General features: G+C 48.4%; 1 protein-coding gene and 1 long non-coding RNA gene across 2 annotated transcripts in view; one reads left to right on the top strand and one right to left on the bottom strand.

Moving 5' to 3' along the window:
- The window catches only part of Slc7a8 (solute carrier family 7 member 8), a 61,654-nt gene that overhangs the window by 23,738 nt on the left and 22,758 nt on the right, over positions 1–15,158 (top strand). Inside the window, exons 2-3 of the mRNA XM_085828641.1 lie at positions 513–717; positions 1,661–1,812. Coding sequence (XP_085684767.1) covers positions 513–717; positions 1,661–1,812 — 357 coding nt within the window. The remainder of the gene's footprint in view (positions 1–512; positions 718–1,660; positions 1,813–15,158) is intronic.
- Positions 3,833–5,528, bottom strand: LOC110309176 (uncharacterized). The gene is made up of 3 exons (XR_002379672.3): positions 5,439–5,528; positions 4,783–4,940; positions 3,833–4,199 (listed from the first exon to the last, which is right to left on the bottom strand). It is a non-coding gene; the product is annotated as an uncharacterized LOC110309176 (long non-coding RNA).

Here is a 15,158-nt window from a genome sequence, read left to right as displayed (position 1 = left end):
AAAGAATTTGCCCTTTGGCTCCTTTTTGAAGCGTTCTAGTTAACTGGTGGGGTCTGGGAATCTGAATGCATTGCCAGTCCTAGCTTCTTAGCTGATTCTAAGAGTCTGTCTCCTTAGCTAGAACATGTGTACCCAGTTAGAGGGTCCTGAAATTCAGTATTTGCTCCAACAGCTGCTACTGCCTAGCCTCACACAACTCATTTGCTTCCCTGAGACTTGTTTTCCTCTGCTGATGTTACCTGACCCTATATGACTTCTCTAAGGAGTAAACTAGACTTGTAAGCGCCTTGTCAGTTCTCTGCCCTTTACCCTGCTCTAGGAAGAGTTATTACTGGACACACCTGCCTAGAGATCGTGGAGACACTTTAGAACCAGATCAGAGAAGAAACCCTAGTGAAAATCATTGCTGGACACACCCACCACCTCAAAAGACACTTAGGAACCAGACCAGAGATGAATGAAATGCAAATGCCAGCTGTCCTGACCTCACTGTGTCTTTGTGCCTTGTGCAGGGAACATCATTGGCTCCGGAATCTTTGTCTCACCGAAGGGCGTGCTGGAAAACGCGGGCTCTGTGGGCCTTGCTCTCATTGTCTGGATCGTGACAGGTGTCATCACAGCTGTGGGAGCCCTCTGCTATGCTGAGCTAGGCGTCACCATCCCTAAGTCTGGAGGTGATTACTCCTATGTCAAGGACATCTTCGGAGGACTGGCTGGGTGAGCAAATCTGGAGGCCTGAATGGTCTAACGTGGATGTCCAACCTTGTGGCATACCAATATGTCACTGTCGTCTGAAAAATGTACTGTGTTGCCTTCATAGCTACCTTGGGAAACATGTGGTCCATGGGTTTTGTGCCACTGGTAAGGAAAAGGAAAAATCTGGGACAGAAGGGTCAAATCCAAAGAGCCCAAGGACAGGAGTTTCTAGTGTCCAGTGTGTCAGTGTAAACCAGGTTACAATTCTTACTGCTATATTGAACTTGATGGATAAGATTCTATTAGCAAAGGAGATGGCATTGGCCACAGAGTTCTAGGAAAAGCAGTCACAGAAAGCCCTGCTCTGTGATACCCAAGAGTGACTTCCTATAGATGAAACAGCCACACTCTTTACATTGTCAGGCATGATGGCCTCCTCCAGAGTCAAGCCCTCGAGTTTTCTTGGCTTCCCTAACCCTGACTGAGGAACTCATCCATCGCTAAAGAGACAAAGGGTGCAAAGGCGCTTCTCCTGCAAACTCCTATTGGATGCCTTTCTGGCGATCACTTCTGGAGCTGCCCCCTTAGCGTGTTCTTGCTACCAGAATTCTGGGGTTGCGTATTTAATTTTTCCATCCTTGGATATAGGGGGCTAAAGTTGAGAGAAGATTGGAGGAGAAAGGAGAGAGCCCAAACAGAACTTGTGCCATTAGGAGCTTGAAATGCATGTAGGATTTTGCTGAGGCACCATGTCACGAGCATTACCGAGAGCTTAGGTCTCATTTGGGGGTAAGGCAGGCCTCTTCAGTATCCCTGAAAACAGAAGGGGAGCTGTACCTTTAATCCACTGGTGTTTGCTCCTTTGCTCAAGACTTCCCCCCATCCCTGCCCCTTGCCTGGATTTTCTGCTGATGCCTCTGGCTGCCTGCCATGCCAGCCAGTGAGTCCCCTGTTCTCCCTGCAGGTTCCTGCGGCTGTGGATTGCTGTGCTGGTGATCTACCCCACCAACCAAGCTGTCATCGCCCTCACCTTCTCCAACTACGTGCTGCAGCCGCTCTTCCCTACCTGCTTCCCCCCTGAGTCCGGTCTGCGACTCCTGGCTGCCATCTGTTTGTGTAAGTGACACCTGGCCCTCACTTCAGTCTCTTTCAGTCTTCCTGGTGACCTTCTTGTCTGACGGTGTAGGGACCGACCATGCTGTTCATTTCCCTGCTCCAGACATCGTCCTTCTGTCTTACTGGTGTGATGGCAGAGGGAGGACACACCACTCTAAAAAATCTCCCAAGACAGGCGTCTGGGACCTTAGCAAGAACATCTTGTTTGGCAGTGGAGGTTGGCCCTGACGTAGACCCTACACATAAGCAGATGAAGCATAAAGCTGGAACCCTTGTTTGGGGGCAGTCGTCACATATTTGGGTAGGCCTGCTTACACACCCAGAGGTAAAGGAGCATGTGCCCCAAATTTAGGCTCCCAGCACCCTCAACTCTATTCCACACATTCTGACTGCTTAAGTAGAGTTGCTCTCTGCTTCCTTGTGAGATTGGGGTCCTCGGTGTGTGCCTCGGGAGGGTGTTTGTGAGGAGCACGGAGCTTTCCGACCCAGGTTCCTCCTGAAGGGGATTTGGGATCTATGGATATATGGGCCCCTAGGCCTTGCTTCCTAGCAGGATCTGGAGCTGGGACAGTGTGGGAATGAAGGAAAAGTTGCTGTTTCTGTCATCAGACTAGCTAAAAGGGAGGAAGAAGGAAGTGCTGGCGGTGGCTGTTTCAGTGTCTCATGCACATTGGGCAGTTTCCTCCTTTTTGCTGATGCTGCTAAAGTCTCAGACAAGAGGACTCCTCTGAGCCGCTACTAGAAATCCAGAACTCCACAGCTGTGTGGTCCCTTCCCTAGGAGAGGAGCCAAGCCACAGGATGCCGCTCCTTTATGACAGACCGACCACGGGCTTGACACTTTGCACAAAGATGTACATAGAGTGGAGAGCTCTATGTACACACACACACACACACACACACACACACACACACACCACAGAGTCCACAGCCCTTCAAGATGGTAAGACCTCTTCTCTAGCCCGCTCCAGAGAAGCAGGCTGCGTACAGTACACCCCATACACCCCATACACTTCCCAGACAAGTCACTTGCTGCCTCCCTTTCCTGCTGTCAAAGATCTCATAAAGTCTGTGTGGCCTGTCCTCTGCCTCCCGAGTGGAGCTGCAAGGAAATCGTCCACATCTGAACAGAGCCCGTCTTGTCCTCTGAGAATAGTCATTTTCCACTGTCCTTGAGGTATGACTCTAGATATTATTCCACCACAAAAATCTTAAACCCAAACTTACCCCTCCTACTTGCGTTAGGGACTAGCAGAGATGGAGGACAGGTCCCGGGTGCTCTGAGCCTGCTCACAGAGGTGCTGTTTTCTGGTTTGTCAAATGTCATTTTGGTTTGGGAGTTGGGGATCTTGCTGTGTAGCCCAAGTTAGTTTTGAATTTGCCATGTAGCCCTGGCTGACCTCAAACTTGAGGCAATCCTCCTGCCTCAGCGTGTCTGGTGCTGCAATCAGAACCTCCACCTCTCTGACTAGTAACTTTATCAAAAACTTACCTCTACGGCCTTCTTCAAGGAGTCTCTCGAGGTGGCCCGTGTTGAAAGGATTTGTGGGTGCTGTGCTCCCAAGGCTGGCATCTTTGGAGCTGGGAAACTTCTGAAACAAAGTTGTCTTTTCTTTTTTGTTTGTTGGTTTGGTTTGGTTTGGTTTGGTTTGGTTTGGTTTTCAAGACAGGGTTTCTCTTCGAAGCCCTGGCTGTCCTGGAACTCACTCTGGCTTCCAGCTCAGAGATCTGCCTGCCTCTGCCTCCTGAAGACAAGGTTTTCCTATGTAGCCCTGGCTGGCCTGAAATGCAATGTGTAGAACAGGCAACCCTGAAACCCACTGTATTGACCAGGCTGGCCCCATCACCTTCAACACATAGCTTTCCCCTGTCTTAGGCTCCACATGCTGAGATCACAGATCATCACTTCTGATCAACTCCACCCCCCCCCTGCCTTGTGACAGGGACCCACCTTGTAGCCCAAGCCACCCCTGAATTAACTATGTAACCTAGCTTTGATCCTGTCATTCTCCTGCCTCAGGTTCTTGAAGGCAGAGTTCACCTTGGGTGAAGTACCGTGACACGCAGCTATCGTGACAACTTTTATTCCAGCACTCTTTCATCTCCTCTCTGCCCCATCATCCAGTGTCCCCCATCCTCTTAGCAGATGCCTGGTGGGTCAGCTGGGTCAAATAGTCTCTGCCTCCATTGGAGATGGAGGCAGGAAGTCATCCACCTTCAACACACTTTGGGAGAAGCAGCAGCAGAAGCTCTGCCTTCCATGGTCTCCTTTGGCTGCTGACTGACTGGTCCAACTGACTCACGGCCACCCTCTGAGCAGTGCAGCAATCCATATTGCAGGCTCCAGGAAGGAGAGCTGGGCGTGGCAAAGCCCAAGGCTAGTGTTTGCTGCGGGGAGGGAGGAGAAGAGGTCAGGCCTGGTTCTGCAGCGGAACCATTTTTGGAAGATCTCTGAAGAGAAATGAAGTTGGGACAAGCCAGATGGGAGTGGAGAGGCAGTAAGAACCTGATGTAACTGGGTTTGCCTGCCCAGAGCCTGGAGGGGGTTGGGGAGAAGACAAGCGGAAAGAAGGAACTGCAGATTTGGGCCTGCTTGTGCAACCTCGGCCTCTGTGAGTTATTTTATTATTTAGGTCAAAGCTGATTATTCAAAGCTGAGTCAGCAGAATATCCCTGGACACCAGGCAGTAAAAAAAGAAAAGAAAGAAAGCATTTCACATTTTAATTTGATGGAAAGCCTTTCTCTCTGATCTCCAGAGCAAGCAGATGGGGCGGGGTGGGGGGTGGGGGTGGAGGTAGGGGGTTGCCGGGAAAGGGGAGTAGACAGGGGATTGGGAAGTGTTAAAACTCGGTTTTGGCAAGCTTGCCCTTGTGGTTTGTTTCTTTTGATTATCTCTGGAAGCAAAATGGCTGGGTCTCCAGTAGAACAATGAAATAAAAGGTAAAAAGAGACACAGTGAACTGTCCTCACCTTTGCCCTCATTCTGCCCCTGCATGGCCGTTCTGGTATGGTGGACCGATACTCTTATGGTTCCAATCCGTCTATTGAGGTATGAGTCGAGATGCAGATGTAGGTGTGGGCTGCTGCCTCTCTGGCTTGCCCTTTTGTCACATGGTCCCATCTTCTAGCTATTACAAGACCCAGAAACAGGAACCAAGAAAGCAGATCAGTAATTCCAAAGCTACTGTCCTTATAAAACAGCGGTTCTCGGCCTTCCTAACACTGTGACCCTTTCACACAGTTCTTTATGTCCTGGTAACCCCCAGGCATAAAATTATTTTCATTGCTCTTTCATAACAGTAATGTTGCTACTGTTGTTAATCTTAATGTAAATATCTGTGTTTTCTGATAATCCTAGGCGACTCCCGTGAAAGGGCCTTTTAACCCTCCTCCCAAAGGGATTGCGACCCGTGGATTGAGAGCCACTGCTGTAAACTCGGATGAGGGAGACACAGGAACGAGAGAGTAATGATTAGTTCGCTTCATATCAAGTCATTGCCGGTTATTTCTTTGTATTAGGATTACAGCAAAGGGAATCTGTCATACTGATTGAATGTGACGTCTGTGGAAATTGTGGCCATTATCTCTCTCTAATCCTGAGCCTTAGAAGATCAGCTAAAGTTTACCAGTGTCTTAGTAGCACAGATGACTTCATTTTGAGGGGTCAGCCTGGTGTGTTGGGGCCCCAGTTCGGGGGCTTAGTACAAGTGTGACCTCCTGGAATGTTCAGTTAACAGCTATTATAAACAGACTGGCTGTAATGGCACGGTGGGTGCTGGGTGCCCTTTCTCCCATCTGTGTTTGGGCCAGAGGTTGGAGATGTGCGGTGGATGAACGTAAGGTCTTAATCGCATGTTAGGCAAGTTTTCTACCTGGAGACACACCCTAACCCTCCTCAAAGAATCATGTTTCCCAACTGTTTGGCTTCTGCTTCTTTTTCTCTTGGAGATGGGTGTGCATTTAAGATAATCCCTGGCTCCATTCATGTCTTTGGGGACTAAAGTCACTGCCCAGCATTTTAACAGTGTTGTCACGTTGACTTCTTGTAGATCTCACCCTAAAGAAATTCCTTCTTCTGAGTCCTATGGAGACAGGAGCACATAGCACCCTGCCTACACGGCAGAAGGGAAATGCTGCTTATCCCAGCCTCCATCTCTCCTCAGAGATTCCTGAGAGATGGCTGTTCCAAGGCTGCACATTTCTCCCCATTCCTTGGGCTATCTGGAAGGGAAAGAACTTCAGGCATTTCTGCTAACCCTGGGCCATACTTCGTCCCTGTGTAGAGGCTCCGGCCGCCTGGAGCAGAATGCTGCTCTGTTTTGCAAGTCTCCATGACACAATAGGATTCAGCATCCAGATCCCTTGAGCTCAGCTCATCTTTTCCTGACTGAGCCTTCATATTCTCTAGACTCAAGCTTCTTGTCTGAAAACATGAAGCATTGCCCAGACACCTAGGTGGCACTTTCTTCTTGTCTTTCTCTTGTCCCAGCAAAGAAGGCCAGTAGGCAATAGCAGAACTTGAAAGGTGTCTTATACTAGGCAAGGAAGAACGTGTGTGTGTGTGTGTGTGTGTGTGTGTGTGTGTGTGTGTGTCTAAGGGGGGACTACTAAAGGCATTTGGGGTGTGACACATGATTTGTTGAGGAATAACATGTGCTAATGTTGACACTAGAAGAAAGACAACAGTGAAGCTTGAGACATGAAGAGAAACAGGCTAAGCATTTGCCCAGGCTAGAAAGGAGGTGGTAACCTGAACTAAAACTGGTCTCGTGCCATGAGAAGCAGGACATTTTAGTGGTGGAAGCAACTGGTGTGCTGAGCCTTTTTTAAACCACTGAGGAATAAGAATCTAGTGTGCCTTCTAAGTCAGAATGAAGTACGAAAGGCAGCCGTGCCCCGTGCTGGTGATGAGCAGTTATTCCAACCGTATTCCCTCTGCCTCCACCTTCCAGATCCTCCCAGATCCTTCCAGATCCTCCCAGATCCTCCCTGATGGAGGCTGTGCAGGTTTCTGCTTAGAAGTCCTCCTTGGGATGGGCATCCCAGGATTCTGCTAAAATGCCTACGTAAAGCAATGGACCCAAGGGAGGGGTGCGGCTCAGTGGTGGAACACTTGCCCAGTAGGCACAAAGCCCTCACTTTGGTCCCCAGCACCAGGTCAAAAAGAAGAAAGAAAGAAAACATTAGCAACTCAGAAAATTCTGGCACCCCTTGGGAAGTACTATTGAGATAAGAATCACATCACTGTTCAACAGTTAGTTATTAAGTACCACAACACACCAGATAAACTGTCCCCAGTACACAGGATATAGACACAGACCAGATAAACTCTTCCCAGTAGACAGGATATAGACAACTCACCAGATAAACTGTTCCCAGTAGACAGGATATAGACACAGACAAAAAAAAAAATCATTCTGCCAAGCATCATAATATACACATGCACTCCCAGCATTCAAAGGCTAAGACAGGAGAAGTACCACAAGTTTGAGACCAGCCTGGACCACATAGTAAGCTCCAGGCTAACCCAGGCTACAGAGACTCTAAAACAGAACACTTGAAGATAACCAGGCAATGTTCAGCATAGATCAGAAAGTCGTGTTGGCCGAGGCAGGAAAATGGTCTCCTGGTCCTTCCGATAGGACTATAGATTGTTTAATACAGCCACAGTATATAATAACCAGTAAGAAATCCAACAGAATACCAGGCTTGGTGGTGCACACCTCTAATCCCAGCACTCAAGAGGCAGAGAAGCAGGGGGTATGAGTTCAAGGCCAGCCTGATCTACATAGCAATTTCTCAGCGGAAAGGTATGGTCTAGGGTTAAAATGAGGCTCCATTCTGTGTTGGGGCATGATGGTCCTTTTCTCTGCACTTCTTCAGTTTTTATCTTTTTAGATAGAGAGACTCTATCTAAAAAAAACAAAACAAAGAAATAAGATGGCAGTGTGGATCCCATCATGAAGGGATCAGCTCTGCCTCCAAGGTAGCAGGAAGGCACTGAAGGGTGTCAAAGCAGAGGAGTGACATTATCAGAGTTGCATTTAGAGGAATCTACTGCAAATGGGTGGCCCTTGGGGGAAAGGCCAAGGGCAAGGAAACTGATTCAATCACAGTCACAGGAATCTCGGTTAGAAATGTCTATACGGCTACTCAGCGATGGGAGTAGAGAGAAGTCACTGTATAGGAAATAAATTGCCAGGACTGCTAAGCATGGTGGCGCAGGCCTTTGATATCAGCACTCAGGAGGTAGGTTTGGGCTGATCTTTGTGAGTTCAAGGTTCACCAGGTTAATATCGCTAGTTCCAGGCCAGGCAGGACTCATAGTGAGAACCTGTCTTTAAAAAAAAAAAATGCAAAGAGGATTGCTAGGGCTGGGTGGAAGAGTCAAAGAGGGCACTTTTTTATTTTAATGGGGTGGTATGTAAATATATCAAGGATGACACTAGATCTTACTTTAATGTCTTCACCCAGCTGTGGGTAGTTGGATGCTGTCCCTGTCACCCTTCCACTCTCAGGACTTGGAGAAGACATCCCCTATGTCTTTGGGCTTTATGACTTCAGGGACAGAATAAATACTTAGTGCCACTTCCCTTTCCCACAAGGCCTTGGAGTGTGGCTTTTTCCTCTTGCGCTGGAATTGAGGGCATCTTGGTCACTTTCGCCATATGTGTTGAGCAGGGACTCAGTCTTGATCTCTAATAAAAAGAACAACTACTGGCATGGGGCTTTATATTTGAAATATCATAGTAAGCAGTTACATATATCAGAGAGAGAGAGAGAGAGCTGGGTGTCCATGTTCCCTAGAGACTTCTTGGAGCCACTGGTTTGGGTCCTGCCAAGTCCTCCGGCCAGGCTGTAGCTCTTCACTGGCCTCCTGAGAATTGTCTTTCTAGTTTCACTGTGCTTCGGTTCAGCCTCCATTAGCATCTCTTGTAGCCTCCAGCTTTCTTAACACCTTCGGACTGGAGTCTTGCTAAAGCTCCCATCCTGAAAACTGTGGTGTGAAGGGTGTGTGTCCAGGACTGTTTCTACACTGTTTGGAGAAATAACAAAGAGGCTTGAGGATTCCTGAAACATCTTCCCGGAGTTCAGCTTCCAATGGGAAGATACCCCTTCCTTGCTTATGGCAGCCTAGAAGCTTGGGCTCTCTCTACCTTTCTGTTACCACTCTGAAGGAGCACTCTGTTTTTCCCACGGGAACTCATAGATGTAGCTCATGAAATCATCTGCCGGTCTGCTGAACCCTGAAGGATTAACGTTATATGCCACATTTACATCACATGCCAGAGAGCATGAACCCAGAGGGCTTACAGGATCATGAGGGTGAGGGCCTCCTGGTACTGCGTGAAAGAAGGCACAAGATTAGTTCCTTTGACAAGTTGGAGTACTAGCTGTCCTCACAGTTGGGTTATGACTGAACCACATGGGGAACTTGCAGCAAGGTTATAGATCTTGGTGGACACCGAATCCATGAACCTCTCTAATCTGAGAACCTACCAGTCCTCCTAGGACCCACACCCGCTCCCCCAAGACTGAAGTGATACAGAGTCAGTCAAACTCTGCTGGGCAGACCTAACAGAAGCAGCCATTAACCTTCCTCTGTGCCTGGGGCATCAGCTCTGAGATCTGGGGAATGAGACAACAAGAAACTCGAGACACACTTGGAAAGGTGTGGTCTAGGGTTAAAATGAGGCTCCGTGCTGTGTTGGGGCATGATGGTCCTGTTCTCTCAGCTTCTTCAGTTTTATCTTTTCTCCATTACCCAGCCCAGCTCAGAGCTGTGTTTAGCCAGTACCTAAGAAAGAAAGTACTCAGCTCTTGGAAAACGCTGAGCTAAGTGTTCAGACTTCTTGGCTAAACTAAGTACTGAGTGGTGATTCAGCAGGAACTGCAGGTCCAGCATCTGGCCCTGGAGAGAAAAGGATATGAAGAAAGGGGAAGGGAGGAGGAGGTGGCACAGCAGGAGCTCAAAGTGTCCAGGAGAAGCTGTGCCAGGCATGACCTCCAGAAACGCTGGCTGGCCAGCTAACTGCCCTCTTCTGAGGCCTTGTCCTTGAAGCAGAGAGGAAACACTCAAAAGAACCTCTTCCTATAAAAGGGAGTTCTGAGGTTTCTAAATTATCATCAAGATGAAAGGGGCCGAGGAAGGAACATATACTCTGCTATGGTGGGCAAGATCTATTTCAAAACCAAACCACTACTGTATACTTCATAGCTGTTCTCGGGATCAAAGCGTCGTTTATGAAGAAAGGCCGCTTTGATTGTTGGTTTGCCGTCGTCACTCGGGTTTGATGCTTTGTTTTCCGAAGCCGGGTTATTTACATCTATGACTTCCTGCGGTCATGGTGTATCACATGTTCAACAATGCCAACGTTTGTTGTAGGTAGGCAGGGTGCCTGAAGACTTTATGATGTGACTCCTCACCCCCCGCCCGCATGTGAGAACTGTCTCTGGGTGATGGCGCCCACTTGTATCCCCAACACTGGGGAGGCAGATGCAGGAGGATCAGGAGGTCCCAGTCAGACTCAGCCACATAGTGAGTTCAAGGCCTGCTTCAGCGCTGTAAGATCCTGCCTAAAAAAAAAAAAAAACTTTCGCTGGGGTAGTTCTTGGAAACTAATTCTGCTTTCCACTCTGACCCTGGACTCACCTAAACCTCTTTGAGAAGGACCAGATGGTGAGACCTACAGCTTTCTGGGCAGAACCGGACCTTATCTCAAGTTGTGTGCCTTAGAACTCAAACACTATTTATTTGCCTATCAGTGCTAATGGCAGCCAGCAGCAGCTACCTCCTAGATCTGGAAGGGGATGAGGTTAGACATGCCCAGTGTTTCCGAGATTAGAAACTCGTGCCCAGTTCCTCCTCTGAGTAGTAGAGGTGGCCAAGGAACCCTGTCCAGCCTATCAGAATGCCGAGTGTGGCCACACCCTCTCCGGCCACTGGGCCAGTGTCCCAGCAGCCTCACAGGCACCCCGCGGGGCTGTGCACATGGGCATCACCTTGGCCTTCTGCTGTGGCTCCAGAGCCACAGAAGTAGGGGGTGTTGGCCAGAGCATAGCAGAGAAGTGCGCGCCCCAGCCTAAGGTGAGAGCAAGAGGCCGGCCTTTCTGGCAAGCCCTCCTGCCACTCACCCTGGCCAGGCGGAAGCTCGAGCAGGTTCAGAGAGCTGGGTGCTCCATCCCAGAGAGGCGCTTGTTTTGAAGTTCTGGAGTGGAACAGGGTGTTCTGGTTTCTGCAGAGTGGCGTCACGGCTTCCCCAATCTCAGCAGCTGGCTGCCTACTGCTTTGCATCTTTCTTTTCTCTGTCCTGGCATCTCCCCGCAACCCCAGCTCCTTTTCTCTCTTTGTATTTCTCCCCCTTGCCTCATACGCTGTTGCTCATATTCTTTCTTTCCTTCTTTCTTTCTTTCTTTCTTTCTTTCTTTCTTTCTTTCTTTCTTTCTTTCTTTCTTCCTTCCTTCCTTCCTTCCTTCCTTCCTTCCCTCCCTTCTTCTTCTTCTTCTTCTTCTTCTTCTTCTTCTTCTTCTTCTTCTTCTTCTTCTTCTTCTTCTTCTTCTTCTTCTCTCTCTCTCTCTCTCTCTCTCTCTCTCTCTCTCTCTCTCTCTCTCTCTCTCTCTCTGTGGGGATAGCCTGAATTTCATGAGCTTTCTTCTGGGAAGGAAGAGAGGCCACCCGAGACACACCCCGATCTGCCCTGCATTGCAGGCTCTCACCTGCCCTTTGTTCCCCCTTGCAGAAAACAGGTCCTCCCTGGGGCAGCAGAGTGAAGCCTGTGGAAAGCTCCCACATAGCCTCTGTGCAGGTTTCTCTGTCCTCCATTCAGTGAGCTTTAGCACCAATTGTGTGCCTCTATTTTTGAAGGGCACCACCAGTGATCACTAAGTATTAAAACAAAAACAAAAACAAACAAACAAACAAAAACAAAAACCTACCCATACAAAGTACTCCAGGATCCCAGTGGCTACTGCCTAGCAGGGTCATTGATGGCTGTGGATCAACTCATGGCTTCTCAACTGGCCCTGAAGAGGTCTGCTTTCTATAGGGTTAATCTCTCTTAACAGCTGGAGGCACCTGGCGCATAAGAACTAGTCATTTGCGTTATTGTTTCTCAGTCTCTGGAGGCTGAGGCACAGGTGGCCATCTTGGCTTTTAGACCAGTCATGTTCAGCAGCCCCACAGTTCCTGCTCTGTCCCAGCGCCATCTCTGATCCCACATGTCTAGACAGCTTGGGTTTCAGAATCCCAGAGTTGGTGATTTGTAGAGGACTATCATGAAAAAGATGAAACCAATCGGAACTGGAGAAGAAACAGGAATAAAGGGAGAAGAGTTGGGAATACAGGGAGAAGTATCAGAGGTCCATCCAATAAGGCATCCAATGTGTAGTATGGCCTAGTGTGTGATGAGACCTCTCTTTTGAAAGAATGTGTGTATGTGTGTGTACATTTATTCATTGATCCATCTTACTGACCTGATACAACCGCTTTAAAACCTATCACATGGGCTGGAGAGATGGCACCTGGGTTGGGTTCCCAGTAAGGCAGCCCACAGCTTCTTGTACCATTCCCCTTTCCAGGCTGGCTTCTGGTTGCTCTGCCAGCATGATCCTGAGAAAATCATGCCCCACCAGGCTTCATCTTCAGTGGAGATTGAACCCAGGATCTTATATATGGGAGGCAAGTGCTCTGCCGCGAACTACAGTCGCAGCTTTCTTTAATTTTTGAAATAGGGTCTTACTAAGTTGCCCTATCTGGCCTTGAACCCACACCCGTAGTACACACAGGCTTTGAAATTGCATCCTCCTGCCTCTGTCTCCTAAGAAGCTGGGATTACAGACCTGTACCACAGAGTCTGGCTCATAAACTCAGGAATGCTTAGAAACATTTTTTTAAAATTAATCACCTAAAGTTTTTGTCAGTAACACACAGATTACAAGATATCTTCATAGGATGCAATGGCCTGTTTCTAGACACAGAGAGCGAGAGGCAGAGCGGTTGACTGACATGCCTGGGCGTCCTGCTATCAGCGACTAAGGGAGGGAACTGTGGCTGTGCGTACTTCAGGTTTCAAAGTCCTATCAGAGTTAAACGTGCCAAGCCCCTTGAGGAAATGTTCCTATCGCCTTCCCTCCAAGTTACTAATACCCACCCCTTAACACTACATCACTCCATACACTAGCCATCTTGAGTTCTGCTTACTAGGTGTGCCCTCAACTGACACCCCAAACTTACCTGCTCTTCCTCTGGCCAGGGGTAAGAGTAGCAGACATAGCCCTGACTGTATGTTCTGAGGCCATCCTAGTCCATATTTAAAACATTCTAAATGAAGACTTGTTTAAACTACTGACCATTGGCGTTTTATTTCAAATGGTCTTGAGAGTGAATTTTAAATTTCTTCTATGTGTAGTTTATAATCAATAAATGACTCTGTGCACTACCATGATCCTTGTCCACCCGTAAGCTCGTGTGTCTTTCCACCTACTGGACTTAGCCTAGAGAAATCCCAAATGAGTTCCATCACAGTATGTCTGTGTCTATGACAACACTAGTGTGCAGTATGACTTTATAGCTCTGACTTGAGGAACTCAGCCACAGGCTCTCAAGATCCTCTCTTAGCCGGGCGTGGTGGCGCACGCCTTTAATCTTAGCACTCGGGAGGCAGAGGCAGGCGGATTTCTGAGTTCGAGGCCAGCCTGGTCTACAAAGTGAGTTCCAGGACAGCCAGGGCTACACAGAGAAACCCTGTCTCGAAAAACCAAAAAACAAAACAAAACAAAAAAAAGATCCTCTCTTAAGCCTTTGTTTGCTTACTATTTTCCTCAAAACTGGGGACTGGGCCCAAAGCCTAAGACAGGCAAAGCAGTACTTGACCCTTAAGCTCCAGCGCCAGCCTTTTGGCTTGCACTCTTAACTTCTCTCATGACCCTTGATTCAGGCTAATAAAATAAGGAGACCAACAAAACAATGGAGGCAATCCAGGCATGGCGATGCACCGGGGTAACCCCAGCTCTTGGGAGATAGAGGCAAGGAGAGTCAGGAGTTCAAATTCATCCTCAACTACATAGTGAGTTGGAGGCTAGCAAGGGAACATGAAACTCTGTCTCCAAAACAGACAAGCAAGGGGACAAAGAACAAAGAAATGGAGGCTGTGGATGTCCTGGCATCTAGCACCCTCTTGCCTTGGTAGAAGCTGGACCTGGGTTGTTGATTTTGGTTTTGTTGTTTCGTTTTGGGGGCAGGGCTGTCCATGTGGACCTGAAGCTGATTGGAATAGAGAGAGAATTTTGAGGGGTCCCTGGGATTAAATCAGTGGTTCTCAACATGTTCGCCATAACCTCTTTGGGAGTCAAATGCCCCTTTTGCAGGGGTCACCTAAGACCCTCAGAAAACACAGGTATTTACATTACAACTCATAACAGTAGCACAATTACAGTTTTGAAGTAGTGGTGGTGGGAGGGGGGTCACCACAACATGAGGAACTGGGTTAAAGGGTCACAGCATTAGGAGGGTTGAGAACCACTGACTTAGATGGAGAAGAAACACTGTCTCCTGTGCTTTGGGTTTCTCTAAAGAGGGAAGTGTCTGTTGTCCACAGCAGGACTGTTACTCAGGTAGGAAGAACAGAGGTGATGCTTTAGTTGTGGGGTCCCAGCTAGGTTAGGCAACCAGAAGTGTTGACATGTCACCTTGTAGTATGGAAGTGTGTCTCCTACACTGGCACACCTTCACTAGCCCACTTCTAGAGGGCCGAGCTCCTGCCACTGGACCCTGGAGCCCCCCACCCGCACCCCGTGTGCCGCCCCACTGCTGTTTTTAGTGTTGATGTTTTGGTGCTGATAATTGCCCTGGGGCACATGACCGGTGCATACTCCGCCGCTGAGAGCCTCACCCCAGCTCCACCCACTCGCTCTTTAAACTCTTTTCTATTTGAAGACAGGTCCTGCTTTCTGCTCTTTCTGCACAGTGTCTGTCCCTGTATTCCATTTTTACTACTGCCAAGTTAAATTATCATAATCTTAGTGGCATACAAATCACAACTTGTCGTCTTGGAGGTCAGAGGTCCTAAACTCAAGTGTCAGCAAGGCTGTGTCTCTCCAGAGACTGCACAGAGAGTTGTTTATTTACATTTTTCTGGTTTCTAGGGTCCCGAATTATGTGGCTCATGGACCCTCTGTCTTCAGAGTCAGCAACAACATCTTCAACTCTCTCTCCTTCCCTTCTTCCTTCCTTTTCTCCCTCTCTCCCTAGTCCCATCTTTCTCTCGCTTCCATACTCAATCGTCTTTTGTGGCTCTTGTCTCCCGCTTGTTCAGAGTCTTACGATTGCACTTGGGCTTATTCAGCTC

This window comes from Mus caroli, unplaced genomic scaffold, assembly GCF_978045245.1.
Source record: "Mus caroli unplaced genomic scaffold, Mus_caroli_1 scaffold_12, whole genome shotgun sequence".
In the NCBI taxonomy this organism is placed as follows: domain Eukaryota; kingdom Metazoa; phylum Chordata; class Mammalia; order Rodentia; family Muridae; genus Mus; species Mus caroli.
Note: the sequence above shows the minus strand (reverse complement) of the source record. Positions and strands in the feature narration are given on the sequence as shown.